The sequence below is a fragment of the Thermobia domestica genome, chromosome 15 (assembly GCF_964235325.1).
Source record: "Thermobia domestica chromosome 15, izTheDome1.hap1.1, whole genome shotgun sequence".
Classification (NCBI taxonomy): domain Eukaryota; kingdom Metazoa; phylum Arthropoda; class Insecta; order Zygentoma; family Lepismatidae; genus Thermobia; species Thermobia domestica.
Window position 1 is genome coordinate 135,311,942 of NC_137468.1, and position 19,701 is coordinate 135,331,642.

At 34.3% G+C, this 19,701-nt stretch overlaps 1 protein-coding gene across 1 annotated transcript in view; it reads left to right on the forward strand.

Moving 5' to 3' along the window:
* The first annotated feature begins 7,420 nt into the window (after window positions 1-7,420).
* LOC145671249 (uncharacterized) overlaps window positions 7,421-19,701 on the forward strand; it is a 43,928-nt gene continuing 31,647 nt past the window's right edge. The window contains exon 1 of the mRNA XM_081740164.1: window positions 7,421-7,543. Within this exon, the coding sequence (XP_081596290.1) occupies window positions 7,535-7,543 (9 nt within the window). The 5' untranslated portion in view covers window positions 7,421-7,534. The remainder of the gene's footprint in view (window positions 7,544-19,701) is intronic.

The following is a 19,701-nucleotide window of genomic DNA, read 5'->3' on the forward strand; positions in this document are numbered from 1 at the left end:
TATCTTACTTGTGTTGTGTAAAATTTCCGGAAATTTTGAACCCATTAGAAAAAAAAAATCTTATTTACACATACACAAACACTGCACAAGGGAGTAAATTTTAGCGGCAAGAAATATATTAAATAATTTAACATGTGAAACTTTCGTTCGCTATTTAAGACTAACAGAATACCCATTCTTCACACGGAGAGAGTACGTTTCATGTTGAACATAAAGGGTACAAAAACTATCACCAATGAACCTACGGACCCAAAAAACTATTAATTCAACACGAGGACCCGTCATTTTCAATTACTTTTACATGTCAACCTCCCCCTTCAGGAGTGCTAATGGGGGTAAATTTGGATTTAAACGGCATCGGAAGTGTCACTGTTCATCCCAGCGACCCCGAAAACTATGGATTTGACGGATTCGACACTACAATAAATCGATCATTTTTAATCCTTTACATATGTCTCTTCCTCCCCAAGTTACGGGCCTCAATTTGGATTTAAACGGCATCGAAACTGTCACTGTTCTTATCAGAGGGTCCGAAAAATGTGAATTCGACACTAATATCGATCATTTTCCATCATTTTTATATCTCCCCCTCCCCCAATTTGCAGGGATAAATTTGGATTTAAACGGCATCGAAAGTGTCACTGTTTACGTCAGAGACCCCGAAAACGATGGATTCGATACTAATATCGGCTATTTTCAATATCAAGGATGCAAATAAGCTACAAAATTTTATTAGCCTAAGAAAAGAGCTACTAGCCCACAAACTAGTCTTTACAGTTTGACATAAATAATAGTGATATTAAACACTCGCCTGCACGGATGAACCATTTGCTCCTTGCGAGTGGTTATTTACATCCCTGCGAGTGGTTATATATATATCCTTCCGAGTCCCATAAGACGCAGGCCTGAAGTTGGATTTAAACGGCATCGAAAGTGTCACTGTTCATATCCCAGCGACACCGAAAACTATGGATTCGACACTGATTTCGATCATATTCAATCATTTTTATATATCTCTTCCTCCCCAACTTGCGAGCCTGAATTTGGATTTAAACGGCATCGAAAGTGTCACTGTTCATCTCAGCGGCCTCGAAAACTATGGACTCGACACTAATATCGATCATTTTCCATCATTTTTATACATCTCCCCCTTCCCCAAGTTGGAATACTGAATTTGGATTTACCGGCATCGGAAGTTTCACTGTTCATTTCAGCAAAAACAAAAACTATGATTCGATACTAACATCGGTCTATATTGGAATATTATTATCGGTCTATATGAAAGTCTATATTAGAATATTAAATAATAATAATATAATTATATGTTTTAGTGCATGAGTATTAGTTAAAGCCTGCTGCTCTTTTTTTAAACAAGTAATTTTATTAAAATTAACAAAATATCACCAGATCAAGAGCACATTAACAGCTCAGTTTCATTCAAGAGTCCTATTTGTTGTAACAAACACTTCATGATAGGAAATGTGTATGCAACTGTAAAAGTTCTGTAACTAATGCACAACCATGAATAAACGACTAAAAAGCACATAAAGGAAATGAGTCCATACTATTGATTTTGAAGAATAATTACAATAGTTTTATTTTCGAATGCTTCTTCTTTTTAAATATTCGCAATATTGAAATTTCTCAACTTTGATTTTTCAAGCGTTCGGAAAAAAAAATAAAAAGGTTCCATTGTTAGTAAATTAGCCTAATACGAAGATTTTTGTCATTTTCCCAGTTTTTCCGGAAAGAAACCGGAAACAACTGTTTTTTTTTTACCAACAGGTTCAAAATTTCCCGAAACTTTACAACACTGGTCAAGAAACATCCAGAAACTGTCTTTCGGAATCAATTAAGCACCACTCCAAAAAAAAAAAAAAAAAAAAAAAGCTTCCTTTTCGACTTTTATTCCTGTATCTGAAACTAGACAATTTCCAGTTTCAACACTGCTCACAATAGTGCAAAATGGTAATAGATAGAAACAAACTGCTGTTTTCGAATATGGAGATAATATCGTAAGAATAGGTTCCATCTTCGACTCCATTCCTCTATTTCGACTGGAAGTAGTAGAAATATCCTACTTCCGGTTTCAATATTGATCATCATAGAGTAAAAGTGGTAAAATGCAATCAGTAATTGTTTTCTGACGTGAATTCAGCGTTCCAAGAATATGTATTATCTCCACCTTTCTCTCTCTATTGAAACAGGAAGTAGCGAGAATCTTTCCGATTTCAGCGCTGATTACTATAGTGAGTAACAGTAATAGCGAGAAGCAGATATTTGATATGGATTTAGTACAGCAAGAATAGTTTCGGGTCAGAGGACCTGTGGGAACTCATGTGGTTTAGATCCCACGTTAAACTGTAGGTCCACGTCTTACATAGCCTCGGTCTCAACGAGGCGCTAAACTCAAACCAGCCAACCAACCAATAGATGTAAAGTTTATTATGGACAATATCGTGTCCGCAGGTTTCCTGGAGTTCTCCGTTTCCCCCACATTTTCATTCCACCAATTATTTTATGATTATTCATCTTCAATAATATTCTTTAGCCTGAAGAACATATCCTCGGGACGTAAAATTAAAATTTAATATAATTTATGGTGATTTCCTGTACGGTTAGCATATGCGCCTTTAGAGTGGGAAACCCAGTTCGATTCCCGACAGGAGCTCATGTATCCGAACCACATCAACTCCCTCCGGGAATCGAACCCGGGTCTCCCATGCCTGTAGCACACTGAACTAGTAAAAGAAAACAGTTCTTCATTAACAGATCAAATCTTTCTCCGGAGCTCCAGCGTGGATTTTGGCGTGGGAGACCCAGGTTCATTTCCTGATGGGAGCTCATGTGGTTAGGATTCCACGTTAAATTGTAGGTGCACGTCTGTTATAGCCTCGTCCTTGAAAACGGACGCTAAATTCAAAATAAAATTAAAGCAAATCTTTCTCTCTAAATCAATAATAGTCATTTGTGAAATGAGTTTAAGTTCCTATATAGTTTTCCTAGTTCAGTTTTCAAAATTAACATAAAGGAAATTACATTATAATATTTTAACTGCAACATCATGAAATATCACAAATGACCTAATGTTGAAATTTACTTTCTGGAGTGAGTTCATTGTTGCAAAGATCATTAAATTTATTTCTTCGATAAAAGTTTATAATTCTTTTTCAGCTCTGAATTTGAAACACATTTCCTGTCATCGAGAATCGAATTCGTTTTCACACCAGACCAGATATTAAGATCTTCACATCTAACACTAACAATTGAGATATCATAGAAGATCTTATGAAACATGATAATAACAGAAAAAAAAACTGGATCAATCAGGATACTAGGTGTTTCAATGTCGACACAGACTTATACACTGCATTTAGAATATATATTATAATATAATAGTTGCTGATAATTTTAAGCATAATGCTACTCTAAGTTCTAGAAATAGGAGGTAATGACAATCATCGAAGCCAGGACAAGAGCATCTTTAAATAAATTTCCACTCCTGTGTTGGAATCCTGGTTGGATCCCGGCTCGGGCAAAGTAGGCTGCGTAATGGACAATTACAATGTTTTTTTTTATTATTATTTTCTTCCTTTTTGTGGCGCTTTCTTCATTCTACCATCGTTCATTATCATTATTACAGCCTGGAGGATAGCAGCGGGACCTTCAACTAATAATAATAACACAGCCATGCGCATAAAAATAAAAGTTCTGCCCACCAGACCCCAGGATTAGATGTTTTTTTTTTTTTTTTTTTTTTTTTTTTTTACACAGAATCCAAATTTCGAAACCTCAGGACAATCGACCGTCTCAAATTTTTGTTATGAGCGAAAAACTTGAGGAGTTTGGATAGGGAGGATACATGTAACAGAGCCATACAAAAAAAAAAAAAAGAAAAAAAAAAGAAAAAAACAAGAAAGAAAGAAAAAAAAGGAAAAAAAGAAGGAGAAGTTTTGTTCAGTGGACCCCAGGGTATAAATTCGGTGTATTTTGTTAAACACAATCCAAATTTCGAAACCAACTTTTTTTTATCGGTGAAACATTTGAGTAATTTTGGATAGGGAGGACACATGTTCTTCGACCATAAAACAAAATTGACACAGTCAATTATCCTGGGGATTCGAAATTTGGATTCTGTTTAACAAAAATATATCGAATCCATACCCAAGAGTCCACTGCACGAAACTTTTTTTTCTTTTTTGTACGGGTGTGTTACATGTAACTTCCCTATCCAAAATTGTTCAAGTTTTTCGCCTGTAACAAAAAAAAAAAAAAAAAAAAAAAAACGGTCGATCGTCCTGGGTCTCGAAATTTGATTCTACGTAAGAAAATACATCGAATCCATATCCTGGGGTCTGGTGCACAGAACTTTTAGATTTTTGTGTGACTGTGTAATTATCCTAATTATAATAAAAGGTTATGATACGTAACAATTTGTATTCTTTGATATTAGATACAGAGGCGTTATTTTGTGAGAGGAAGGGGGAAATTACCTCCCTGACAAGGGCGCCCATGTTGTGGTTTCCAAGGGGGGGCAAATATAAGCGAAGTTTCAAATATAGTTTCAATTTTTTCTATAACTAATGTAAAAATTTTATTGGGCTTTCGATATTTCCAAATACGATTTCCTCTTAGGGGGGCAAGCGCCCCCCCTCGCCCCCCTGATGGGCACCCTTGCTCCCTGAGTTTGGAAAACACACGCATTTTAATAAATTGTGTCCTTATTCACTAACAAAAACAAAACAAAACAAAACAAACATGAAACTGATGTCCGTGTGCAACCTTGACCCCCCCCTCTGGCCAAATTTAAAATGACACTACTGATTTTGTGATCTCTGCTAGCTTTTATTTTTCTCTTATACGTTACAAAGTTTTCAGGTTGTTTTTATATTTGGTGTTATTTAGGTAGGTTGTAATATGGAATTGAGCAGTGTTTTTTCAAAACCTGATAGAGCACAAAACATCTTTTTAACAGAGAATGTATTTTAGTGATCATTGTACATAACCTTTATGGAGTTCTGACAAAACGCTCATGATTTAATATTCTATACACACGGCACGTTTCGAGATTTGCCAATTCTGATTTCGCAGCTCGATTGGTAACATTAGAGCATAGCTATCCCATATATGCACACCACTGTTTTTCAAAATTTGCTCTATCGACTTTTTTTTAAAAAATGGTCCTCAATTGTAGAACGTGTTGATGAGGCACTGCGTTGTATCAAAAATGAATCACTATTGAGTTTAATGGCGCAATTTTCATTGAGGCACGAGGAAGTGTAAATGCATTTAATTATACGTAACTTATATTTAGAAAATTTTACTGTGTGCAACAATGTGTAGATATTTTCATCTAGATTTTTAATTCTCTAAACTTCGTATAGTTTCTTTCAGAAAAAATGTTCCGGGGGAGGCACACTTAGTATTCCGAGGGGCTCATATTATTATCACGCGGTACTATTCTATTTATTATTATACGAATAGCATACTCGTATATTGGACGTATTATTTGGTCTCTTTCGGATGGCACTCTCAGAACTCCGGGTGGGCAGTGTCCCCCAAAAACATGTCTGGAAGAAACACTGGGTCCGACTTAAAAATAAAATCATTAAATAATAATATATGAGTCATCCATCTCACATGTTGACAATAATATTTAACTTTTTCTGGATATGAATTCTAATATTCTTATGAAATTGAAACGAAACGAAATTTTAGTTTAACGTCCACGTGTTTGGCCTTTAGGCTAAAAAAGACGGATAATTAATAAAAGCACATAATTGAGAAAGAATTGAAGAAATGAGAATGAGGGAGGAAACGGAAGAATCCCGGGAAAACCTATATACGATGTTGCCCACTACCAACTCATTTGGACTGAGATCATTTTAGAGACCCCTAGTAGCAGAAGTGAACGCTATATCATGAATCACCGTGCTTGCTCCATGTTCTTAATACTCGTATATGTCTACGTTAATATTTATTTTTTTATCATTAATTTCTCATTTTAACCTCCTAAGTGGCAAATTTACGTTTGCTTTTTATACTCATTGAAAGAAAATATACAGTATACTGTACACAGTTTGCAGCTATTTGTTTTAACAACGAAAACCGCCCAACAGTCACTCAAATGCATTTGTGCTCATTGAATTGCAGTGTTTGGTATTCATTGAAGATTGTGCATAATGTTGCTACTTCTTGGTCAATCATTGAACTACTAATGTGGCACTGTCTGTGCTTTGTGGAAATTGTGCTTTCCTTGTGTTTTAAAACTGTGTTTTTATTGAGTAAACGGGGCTGATCAAAATAAACAATTGCTCGTTTGTGTATTGCAGATGACTAATTTTGATTTTTATATGCCAAATAACACTCATATTATTTTTATTTGCGTTAGAACGTATTTGAGAAAAAAATATGTACAGTATATTGTACATTTTACCTTAGTCCCATGGAGCAGTTCTACTCCATGCAGTGTATTTCTTTCTGGTTGGATTCTGGTTGCAACGCAGATAAAAATGAAAAAATAAAAAAAAATTAAATTAATCTTTCAGCTATGCCCACGATTATACCAACTAGGTTAAAGGAGACAGTAATGTTGAGAAATAGAGGAAATGATCGAATGAAAAAAGTGAGAGTAAACGAGAGAACCCCGAGAAAACCCACGCACATTGTATTTGTCCACCACAAAGTTTACTGACGAAGTGTAAAAGTGGCAAAGTAGACCATCTTCCTATTCATGATAATCGGGATGAACCAACCCATCGCAAATATCAGACATTCAGAAAGTTCAGGTCTCACTTTCTTTGTCAAAAATATTATGTACATTTGTGTCTAAACCAAGAAAGAAATTGTTTCTGTGAATTCCACCAAAAGGGATTTCTTATGGTGCGTAATCAGAAAAGAGACCTTTCTATAGTACACTTTTCCATATTCGAAAATCTAGTACAGTATTCTGAAATTGGTCATTTTATGTGTAATATATACAAATGCTAGAGGGAGAATGTACGTTATAGTGTACATTTTGAAAAATATATGTAGATGTATGTATTTTTTTATTTTTTCATTACAAAGTACCTTAAGGCCCAAAATAAATGTTAAGACGAATAATTATAAGTTTATCTCAACTAAATCAATAAGTGTTCCTAAAGCATACCTAAGTACGATGTGCAGTATACTGTACCGGTACAAATCCACTGAGGAGATTAAGTAGTTCTGTGAAATATTAATAAAATAGTCTTTTAAAAGCTTATCCGTTTTATCAAACATACCAATTCCATTGAGACTGAAATTTTAGAAAGCGAAAGGACATGTCTACTGAAAACAGAAATTAAATTTATTTTTGTATACAAATAAGTGTGCCTGACAAAATAAGCGATGGTCAACTGACCTCCTTCTCCAGTGTTTCCGTTATCGGAACAGGATATTGGGTCAAATAACGTTGGTTTATTTTCAGTATAAAACAGAACTTGGACATTTCTTTCTGTTCATCAGCTGGAAGACTCTTTCACGTAGAACAGCTGTCATCGCTTCTTCCGCCATGACAAAAGTAAGTATAGAAATAATTAAATATTCATATTAGATTCATTGAGAGAATAAGTGTGTATATTTATTAACTTGCTTGACAATGTTGCAAAATCACATGTTATTATTAAGCAATTAATTTTAGCTCAGTTTTAATATCCTATAGGGGAAGGGCACGGTGGTTCAATAGTGGAGGGGTCACCTCTAGCGCGAAGGGTCTCTGGTTCGATCCCCGGCTAGGCGAATTTGTGGAGGACAACATCTTATCTGTGGGTTTTCTTGGGGTTTTATCATTTCCACGGACATTATTATTCGATCAGTTATTTAATAATCACTCACTTGCATTAAGGATTTGCCTTCTTTCACCTAAAGATCATAAACGCACGACGTAAAACAACAGAGTTTAATTTTAATTTTATTCAGCATTCCATAAAAATTAACAGCTGAGGGAGAAAAAGAAAGAAAGAAAAATACCGATATTTACTTTGTCTATTTGCGTGGATCGTTGAAACTAGTTTTCGAAACAATGCATATAGTTCTGCAATATGTAGAAGATATGTTTACTCATTGGAATATTATGTTTATCTCCAGTTAGAAAGATTGCAAGTATGAGCCTAATCTACTTCGATTTATTTTGTGTTTAAGAACGTTCACAGCAGTTGGCTGGTTGATTTGAAGTTTAGTACGCCGTTTAGTAGCAAGGTTATATGAGACGTAGACTCTCAGTTTAATGTGAGATCTGAGCCACATGAAGCTTCACCGGTAATCGAACCGTCATGTTAGAAAATAACCATATAGCTAAAAGGGAGTTAGGAATGTTCACAATATGTTAAATTTTAAATACCGTGCTAACCGTGCAGTCACAGGAATTCTAAATGTGATAATTCACTTATTCATTTTCATTTTTATTTATTTCGACTTTATAATCATGCAACATATTGCACGAATTCGTGCGTATGAATGACTCGTCAAAGTATAAAGATACATAAACGTACACTCATGTCCAAAATTATTGTCGCATGTCTATAAATATGCTGTTGTAGGAATATAATTTGATAACGAATTCGCTCGGTATTTGTTACGATGTTACTATGTGTATAATCGGCAAAGAGATGTATGTGGCAAATTCCATGTCAAAAGAGTAGTAAATAAGAACAATAAAACGAAAATATAACTTTCTTATCCATTTAACGACATTTTGTTTTACTCATTCTAATTTTTGTATTTATAGTTCTTTTCCTATGAAATTTACCGCAAATATACATTTTCCGATTATACACATAGTATCAGTATTAAAAGTACCCTGCAAAATCGTTATCAAATTATATTCTTACAAGAATGCACTTATATATATGCGACAATCATTTTTTTACATGAGTGTACATAGTTGTGACATATACATACTGAGTACATTAAAATATTAGGCTACATCTACGATATAAAAGAAATACAAAAAATAGACAGTTTTAATACTATCAGTAATCAAATTTATCTACACATCTAGGAATTCATTCACGGAATAAAAGCAGTGCTGTAACGGATAGGTTTTCAGTAATTTCTTGACTTCTCCTCTTTGTTCTGTCATTCGAATATACTGAGGAAATTTATTATAAATACCCATAAATGTTGGATTCCTTTCATATAACTTTGTGCGATGCTGTTTGCTGGGGATTTTATCGTTACGTCTGGTGTCGTATTTATGGGTTGATGGTGTGTTAAGTAATTCAATGATGGCTTTAACAAAGAACAAGATTCGAGATATGGATAGAGAGGGGAAAGGCAATATCTAAAGTTCTTTGAATATTGGTCTACATGAATCGTTTATTTTGGCCCGAATTATAGTTCTTAAAACCCTTTTTTGAATCACGAACATCTTACTTTTTTGGAAACTTTCCTATAAAATTATGCCATATGCTAGTAAAGACTTAAAAGCCGGAAAAATAAGTTATGAAGCGTATCTAAATTTAAAACATGTTTGATAGATTTTAATGCATACAGTATTTTCTTGAGCTTTTAGGCCAATGAAGATATGTGTGTTTCCCAAGAAAGATTGTGATTTACCCAAAGTCTCAGAAATTTGGTTGAGTTTGAATATATTGTTATTTGATTATTTAACATGATATCAATATCCATGCAATGCTTATTTTGAATGTGATGGAAATTTAGAGCTGTAGGTTTGTCTGTGTTCAATTTTAGTTTGTTTTGGGAAAACCAATTTTCTAAACTGTTTGTTATCTCGTCAGTTTTATTCATTTCTATATTAGTCCGAACCAAATGAATTTTAATCTACCTCCGCTTTCATATCAGGTCTTAAAGCAGGTGTACGGCTACGATGTATAAAAACAATGCTTGAGCAATGAATCTACGAATCAATCTTCTCTTCTATATATATCTAGGAAAAGCATAATGTTTGTTTGTTTATTGAGCTGAGCGAGCGAAGCGAGCGAAGCTCTAATACTCGGGTTAGCCGTTTGGTTGTCCGCGAACTCCTCCTAGACCGTTTGGCCGATCTCAACCAAACTTAGCACGCTGATAGAGTATGTCGTGCTGAGTGACAACATAGGTCGAAATCAAAAATCCGATGTACCATCGAGGAATAATCACCGAAAAACGCTTCCTCCTAGACCGTTTGGCCGATCTCAACCAAACTTAGCACGCTGATAGAGTATGTCGTGCTGAGTGAGAACATAGGTAGAAATAAAAAATCCGATGTACCATCGAGGAATAATCACTGAAATACGCTTCCATAGACTTAACATGGGGAAAAAGTTTTCACGTGATTTTCTTTGTCAACAATTAAAATCTGCGCGTGATTTTCAAAAATTCCGGCGAAGCCCTTTTATTTTTTTAGCGTAAAAATTTACAATTTTAATCACAATTTAAAAACAAATTAACGATTTTTTAAACTTTTTTTAGCCGGAACAAAAGGTCAAGACGAAGAATTGTGCGATTGTTATGAAAAATACTGATTGTTTTAAAAAGTCACAATAAACTGATTACGTTGCTTAAGCTTGCTCAGCTCATTTCATTGCAATCGAGTATATCCATTGCATTCCTAGTTTGTATGTTTATTTCATATAGAAATCTACGAGGAAGAGGCAGGCGGTCCGAAAATGTGCCCAAAGTAGTTTCAGGAGTTCCTCAACTTATGTAGATGAAACTTGGCATATAAACTCATTAAAAATAGGTTGACACGTGCCTAGCATTTAAGAAAATTATGCTTTTAAAGGGATAAAGGAGGATACAATTTGTATATTTAAATTTGTTTGTATTATAAATAATAAAAGTGGGGAAACAGTTAAACCATTTAAAATGCTATTTTAAACATAGTTCAACTTGTATAAATTAAAAGACAAATACTGACCAAAGCATATATTAACTAATAAATAATAGCGTTACAGTTTCGGCAAATTAACTTTGCCTTCATCAGACACATTATCTGATGAAGGCAAAGTTCATTTGCCGAAACTGTAACGCTATTATTTATTAGTTAATATATGCTTTGGTCAGTATTTGTCTTTTAATTTATACAAGAAGTTCCAAAACTAGAATGAGTGGTATTCAGATAGTTCAACTTGGGTTGATCTGGGCTTTTATCATTACAACTTGTTTAAAATGCGTATCCTAAGGGGAAAAGGGATTTAAAATTCTTCAAACAGAGCAACAGCTGCTATTTTCGCGAATCAGAAGAGTTTCATTCAATGCACGGCTTAAGTAGTGCTCTTTTGGCCAAATTAAATGCTGACGTGGAAAGTTTAGAGTTCAGCTTGTTCTTATTCTTGTTGATTTCCTTTGTTTCTTTGTTTGTGTGCGAGTGTATGTGATACAGAGAGAGCGGGGGAAGATAGAGAAAGCATTAATTCCATTAAATAAAATGCTGTATTTTTTTTTTTTTAATTTATGTTCAATTCCTAAGCGATAGAAATAGGTTTATGAAATGAAATGAAATCCTTAAGTTTTACGTCCCACGATTATGCCGGCTAGGATAAAGGAGACGGTGATGATGAGAAATGAATGCAATGGTGAGATGAAGTAAGTGCGAGGAAATGGGAACCCCTCCCACACGGTGTTTGTCGTTAGCGTGGATTGAGATCGAACCAGGGACCCCACGCACCAGAGGTGAACGCGGTACTACTGAGCCGCCGCGGCCCCCGAAATAGATTTATATTATGTTTATATGACTATTTGTTCAAGCAGGTATATTTAAAAAACTACGCACACGACATTTGCGTAAGATTGTGGGTAAACTTTGTAGTGCAACACTTTGTTTTGTTTTCAGAATAGCGTACAACACTGGGGTTCCAGTCATTAATCTTCCGTCTCTTTTAGTCTAATGGGCATAGATGAGAAAAATATATATATATATATATATATATATATATATATATATATATATATATATATATATATATATATATATATATATATATATATATATATATATTTCACGCTCCAGTTAGCCTTTATGCACATCGAAAAATAAGGTGATATAGAAGTATTTTGCTACAAATGGTGATATTGTGTCTTTACAACTAAGCCATGCATGGTACAATTGTGCGACATACGCCCACCAACTTGTGCTAGGTGGTTTCTATGAGATAGTATGGCAACAAATCCCAGTCAGGACAGAAATAAACGGGAGGGTCTGGAGAAAACAGGCGCATTAAGTGAGTGTGGAAATAAATGAAGATTTATTTGGTAGAATATTTAGTTGAAAACCACTATTACTATGACTTGGTAGAAAATGGGGACAATGTTTAGCAGAAGGGTTCCAGCTATTTTTTCCAAAAACTGTTATAATTTCGGTAGTTTCTGTTCACATTAGGTTAATTTAGGTTAGGTTAGGCTTGTTTCGGTCAACATGAGCTTTGTGATGGTCAAACACCGTGTGCATGGGCTTTCTCGGGGTTCTCCCGTTTCCTCCCATTTACTTCATTGCACTATTTCATTCATTTCTCATTATCACAATTCCCTTTAGTCTAGCCGGCGTAATCGTGGAACGTAAAACTTAAAAGATTTCATTTCATTTCACAATTGTATGTAGGGATAGCATGAATCGAGAATACGCGACAATCACTGACACTGGTAACAAAAATGAATGATATGAGGAAAATAGGTTGATTTTGCAGAAAGTGAGAAATGAATGGTAAATAATAATAATAATAATAATAATAATAATAATAATAATAATAATAATAATAATAATAATAATAATAATAATAATAATAATAATACACAAGTGCAATAAACATATCGGGGGAAATTTTAAAAATTGGAGGTACAGGACGCACGTGTTTTGATTTCTGTAGTACTTAAGTAGTACATATGTATCTATCTGTATAGTTTATTTTTTATCTATGCAGTGATTTTGAATTGCATTCGCTCCTGTGTCCTTGGATTTCAGTGTTACTCTGCTGCCTCTGGTCACTTCAGGTTTCACACTTCCCAGTCCAACAGGGAGCACATTCCCTCGTAAAGATGAACAGCAAGCATTCGAATAACAGTTTTTATAGCAGTTATTTTCATTCCATGTTTGCTTACACATTATAAATCTATACGCACTAGGTGGACAGGCGTCAATTGAATAAAGAGTTCTGACTGCCTACGCAAACTTTCTATAAGAAGGAACGCGATTACAAGGAAGTGCCTGGTAGCAGCAGAATCTTAATCTCCACATTGGAAAATCTTAATGTATGTGCTTCTTATGATGGCTTATGTAGCAGTCACGCTTACATTATGTGGTGTTTCTAGGCTACCTTACTACTAGTTACTACATCTGAAGATTTGTGTCTTGTATTCATGGATTCTTTACTGCTATGCAATGAATTAATTAGTAATTCTCCCCGTGTAGAGTAAAACAATATATTTTTCTACTTCTATGCTGAGTTATTCTCTGCTAAGTTTGACGTATACTATATTTCTTGAATTGAAGTTTGGTTATTCCAACTTTTAATATTCTTTGAAATACGCCACCATTTTTAGTGATTTTCTTTAGTATGCTTAAGATTAATCTGCATTTAAATTAAAGTCATATTTGCTGTTCCAATACATGACTCGATCATGAAAAGAAGCGAGTTCAAAGTTTCAAGTTCAATGACGTAGTAAGAAACAAAGCTGTTGTGACGTCTCTATTTTCTCGTTCATATTGGAACTTTTGGGATGAAGCTGCTCGGATCTGCGCAAATAAGAACAACTGTATTTGTCGACATGAAGTTTTGAACTTAGCATTTGAATAGAGGTGGATTTTTGTAATTTCATTTCGATTCAAATACGCATTCTAAGGAGGAAATCGGGGTTCATATACAGGACGTTTATAAACACTGCATAATAATTTTGGAAGGTGATTCTACACACAAAAATAAGACAAAATATTGGTGTGAACATGTCCTAAGTCGCACAATTTCCAAGCTGGAGGCTGTCGAAAACGAGAGAGAAAAACAAAAATGCTTAAGGTTGATTTAAAGGGGCAAGTTTTGCCGATAGATGTCACTATAGTCTTCGTATCTCTCTCATGTATTTTTTACCTTTTACGAAAATTCACGATTTCTCTTACAAATTTCAACCTACACACTTCACATTTTTTTAGAAAAGAAACTTCATAACCTATCGAAGGCAACAATCCGTGCCGATTTTTTATTTATAATTTTCTTCATTGTTGAAACAGTATACTGTTAAAGATTTGGATATCCAATTTCAACAATTAAGCCATTTCAACAATGAAGAAAATTCTAAATAAAAAATCGGCACGGTTTGTTGCCTTCGATAGGTTATGAAGTTCCTTCTTTAAAAATTTGAAATCTCTAGGTTGAGATTTGTAAGAGAAATTTTAAATTTTCGTAAAAGGTAAAAAAATACATGAGAGAGATACGAAGACTGTAGTGACATCTATCGGCGAAACTTGTCCCTTTACACCAACCTTAATGATTGCAAGAGGTATTATCCAAAAAAATTCTGGAGTAAAGGTGGATCGAAATAATAAGTATGAACGGAGGAGAACACAATTAGAAAACTAGGAATTGGTTATCGGCAAGAGGATATTGAAGTCGAATTCAACATGGTGGAAGAGTTTTAAATGCTGTACGTACTTGTATAACCACCAAAGAGCTTACTATAAGTATCCACATGTAACAAATCCCGAAGATGTAGTTAATTTATGATGCACAGTTAAATTGCAAGGATTATGTTAGGTATTTTTGGCATATATCTGTCATAAGGCGGAGGCATGACATCTCTAAGATTGTTTTCTCCCATTTTTGGTAATCTCTTGCTCGGAAACTATGCGAGTATGTATGGATGTATGTATTCTGGTGTTCATAATTACCTCCTTAATTTAAAACAGAGTTCATTGATACCCTGTATACCTTAAAAATAACTTCCATAAACCTATTCTTCCCGTAAGAAGAAATGATTTTTCAGGTAGTCAACAATAGACGAGAGTCTCAAAAAATTATCATATTTTATGTTCTTATGGTGTGCGTAAAGAAAACGAGGCAGTCCCGATTTCAAGGTCATGTGCCCTGTATATCTGTAACTTTTATCGAGGCGAGGACAAATGTCCCGTATTTTAATGTCATTGTTATTTTCAATTTCAACTTATTCATTTATTTATTACAGATCGGAATAGAAAATAATATTCTTTTCAAATAGCTATCATTTTTGAAAATAGTTATTTTGATAAATATATATCTTGGGGCTTGCCAGTTTGCAAATGCCCCTAAGTATTAGTCTATTGCAGGCAATATTTCGGGTTCGTCCATCTTCATCTTTCATGTGGAATTCGTCTGAACCCCTCGTGCAAAATCCGTACGCCTCGTTTGGTTGTCTTACAAGGAACCCTAGGTATCTATCAGAGCCCGATTTTCATGAAACTTTGTATACAGAGAGAGTACCTCGGGAAACTCGTACAGCCAAAATTGTAGCTGCAGAATCCAAGACGTTTGGTCACTAGGGCCCGAGAAAGATCAAAAGTGGAACGTCAGTACATTAAGGACATGGTGAGAAAATGCACGTTTTTCTTTAAAATTAATCATTGTAGCGACATGAAATGAGCATACATGGATACGAGATGGTCGATATAATCTGTTAAAAGTTATAAAAAGAATATCCGCCATCTTGAAAGAGGCCATGTTGAAGCTCGTGCGATTGGTGTAAATGAGAAGTGGGTCATCGAATGCATTAATTTAAACGTAAATAGCCAAAAAAAAACCTGTTGGTGAAATCTGTTGTTGGATTACATTATTCCTGTACCAAATTGAAAATTGCTTGACGTCTCCAACTCGTGCAGAGCTAAAACTTTGGTGTCATACTATTTTAGCGTAAAACCACTTGAAGGGGGTAAAATCAGAGCCTACAGTAGCAACATTTTTGGACATTGAAGACATGTTTGGAAGAGGAAACAACTGACGTAGAGGTCTGAATTTGTGTGTGCATGTAGTCTGTGGTCATAATTAATACATAAAAATTTCCAGACTTGTAGCTGCTCCAAAAGGCCTAGGAAAAAATCGTAAAGTTCGGAAATTATGCGAATTTGGCATGTTTCACTGTTCTATATCTCCAATGGGCCTGAATGAAAAAATCTGAAATTTTGGAAATAGTTAGGCCTTTAGTATATCATAACATACAACAAAGCGCGTTTTGTGTTTTTAAGCAGAAGGGGATCGAAGTATTAAGGACTGATATACTATAGATGTTTTGTTCATAAATTCAACTGGAAATTCGTTGTTGTAAAGTAAAATAAAGTAAGATGAATGGTTAGTTCAGTCAAGCCTCTTAAGCTCGTTTCTTTCCTCTAGTTGTAACACTGTATTATCACACCACAGTAGCATTAGTGAAGAATGCCGCTATCAGCAGAAGGCGAGGAAAGCCAAAATGCACACTTGACAAATGCTATTGGCTATATCAATGATATTCAATCATGTTTATTCTTGTTTTAACTGTCACCTCATGCAGTAGACTATTGTCCTTTCGTTTGATCTACATTCTCAAGTCAGTGAACACTTACTCGCTGTAAACAATGACTTGTGAATGTAGATCAAACGAAAGGACAACAGTCTCCTGCATGAGTTGACAGTTAAAACAAGAATAAACATGATTGAGTATCATTGATATAGCAAGCAGCAAGAGCAAGGAATACTTACAGCTTTTTTTTTTTTTTTGTCAAGTGTGCATTTTGACTTTCCTCGCCTTCTGCTGATAGCAACATTTTTCACTAATGCTACTGTGGGTGTGATAAGACAGTGTTACAACTAGGGGAAAGAAACGAGCTTGAGAGCTTTGACTGGACTTACCATTCATCTTACTTTATTTTACTTCACAACAACGAATTTCCAATTGAATTTATGAACAAAACACCTCCTAGAGTATGACATCATTCCTTACTAGTTTGACCCCCTTCTGCTCAAAAACACAAAACGCGCTTTGTTGTGTGTTATGATAACTAAAGGCCTAAGCATTCCCAAAATTTCAGATTTTTTTATCCAGGCCCATTGGAGATACAGAACAGTGAAACATGCCAAATTCGCATAATTTCCGAACTTTACGATTATTTTTCAGGCCTTTGGGAGCAGCTACAGGTCTGTATATTTTTGTGTATTAACTTATGACCACAGACTACATGCACACATAAATTCAGACCTCTACGTCAGTTGTTTCCTCTTCCCAAATATGTCTTCAAAATCCAAAAATGTTGCTAATGTAGGCCCTGATTTCAACCCCTTCAAGTGGTTTTAGGCAAAAATGTTAAGAGACCAAAGTTTTAGCTCTGCACGAGTTGGAGACGACCAGAAAGTTTCAGTTTGATAGGGCAAATACGTGCTGAGATATTCAAAACAACGTGGACGCTTAAAAAGGAGAAAACGCAAAATGGCGGCATGGGGTGTTGTGAAAATAATTAATTGTGGTTTTGAAGTAACCTGATATAGGATAAACATTCATGAAAAAAATAGATTTTTTTTGAAAAGGTCGAGCGGCAATTTTTCTTTTCTCTAGATCACTTAGCATGGATAGACCCCTAATGAATGTTCTGTGTTCGTTTTTCATTCTTTCTCTGTAATTATCGAAAATGATTTCGTGCTCTTTTTGAGAATTTCCTACAAACACAGGACTGATCATAGAACAGTGATTAACCAAAGCATATTTAAAATTCTCCATGTAAATGACATTTCTAGAATTTTCCTCAACTTATATTATTAACAAACCGTCCTGATCCATCCCCTGTCTTCAATAAGAATCATTGCCTTTAGGTTTAAAAAAAAAAAAAAAGGAATATGAGAAAGGGTAAGCAGCCTTAATGGACAGATTTAGACAGCATAATTTGTATGTTTTGTTTTTCGAAAATTTGTTTTTATTACATTCGGAAGGCGGAAAAGCCCTGTGAGTCTATTGAGTATATATAAGAGTCCTGACTGACTGATCAATCAACGCCTAGCCCAACTTACCTAAGAACCTGACATATTAAAACTAATACAAAATTTATCTGTTTTCTTTTGCTTGTTTTTCATAAGTGAAAGGAGATAATGAAATGCAATCATAGATAATCATAGATAACAATCATAGATAGTTATTTCACAACAGAAAATATGAACCTGAAGAATTTTCAGTGTTGTCATCCATAGAAATTAGTGTTATCAGAATAATATTTATCCCAAAAGGCAGCGACTAGAGGAACGAACCCAATATTGTATTGAAATCCTGTAAACTACTTTTTAAATAATAGTTGTATTTAGTTTGTAATAAACAAGGTAGTTTTAACATACAGTTATTAAGATTAAATACTAGTTTTATTTAAAAAGTAGTTCACAGGACACAAAAAAAAAATATAATGCGTAATCAAATGCAATCGAGTTCGTTCCTCTAGTCGCTACCTTAACTTAGATTCTGGAGGAAATGTTATTCTGGCAACACTGTAATTTCTATAGATGGCTACACTGAAAATTCTTCAGGTTCATATTTTCTGTTGTAAAATAACATTATCTATGATTGTGGTAAGTTGCATTTCATCATTTCCTTTCATTTATGAAAAACAAGAAAAGGGAAAATGGTAAATTTTGTATTATTTTTAGTATGTCAGGGTCTTAAGCTAGAAATTTGAAATTTGGACAGCATAGCCTACATAGAATTTGTGATGAAAAATATCACTGAGGAAGGGAGGATTCTCAGAAATTCGATGTGGAAGGAGGAGAATAAATATAAGATCTCTATAGGTATATATTTGAAATCCCTTAAGACTAAAGACATGAAATTTGGCATTTTGAATTTTCATTAAACATTATTAAACATATCTTTCAGATCTTTTTTGATATTTGATTAAGAAAAGAAGAAAAGAGATGGTAAGATAAGTGACTGGGAGTTGCAATTATCATATGAGGCATTCAGAGCACAAAGAAATTAACAAATTACCGAAGTTGTTAAAAATGCAACATAAAGTACATAAAAAAGTTAGCACTGCTTTTTACAGTATAGAAATTATTTTACAAGATCTGAACACGAACATTTTACGGTCTGAAAAAAGCTTCAGATAGAGATTTTAAAGAGAAAAATATCCAAAATGATTTAAAGTTGACTTGATTCCCATGTGCATTGAACGCGTCATATTAAGATGTTTATATCTCGGAAGCCCTTGGGGTATAAATGCAGCATTCATTAAACCAGAAGAAGAATGCGGACCTTAGCTAGTATGTATACGTTCTCTCTCATTCAACCTCAAGTACGTGCTATTCGAGTCGCACATTAAATTATAATAGTGTCTCATATAACAATTTCGTTAAATTACAACACGATAAATTACCTCAAACTGAATCATACAGAAATGTTTATAAGTTAGACATGTTCATTCAACTATTGTTGGGAATAAAACTTTTATCCGTAGAGAACAAGCATTGCTTCATTCGTGGAATATTTCCAAGTATAAGTAATGTAATTATTATTCAAGAATTTGACGTAACAGTTTTCACTGTGTTTAGATCGATATCTGAAAGAAATTTTACACGCATTTTAGGTTTTTAAAGGGAATATAATGTTTTTATAGCATTATTGAGTTATCAAATTTCATGAATCTTAGTTGAATTTGAGAATTCAAAATTGGAAAAACAAAACACTTCGCAGTTTTAATCTTCACTTAGTCAATGTCAGTATTTTAATACAATTAGTATTCAAATTGTTCCAAATATGTGTGTACATCCGAAT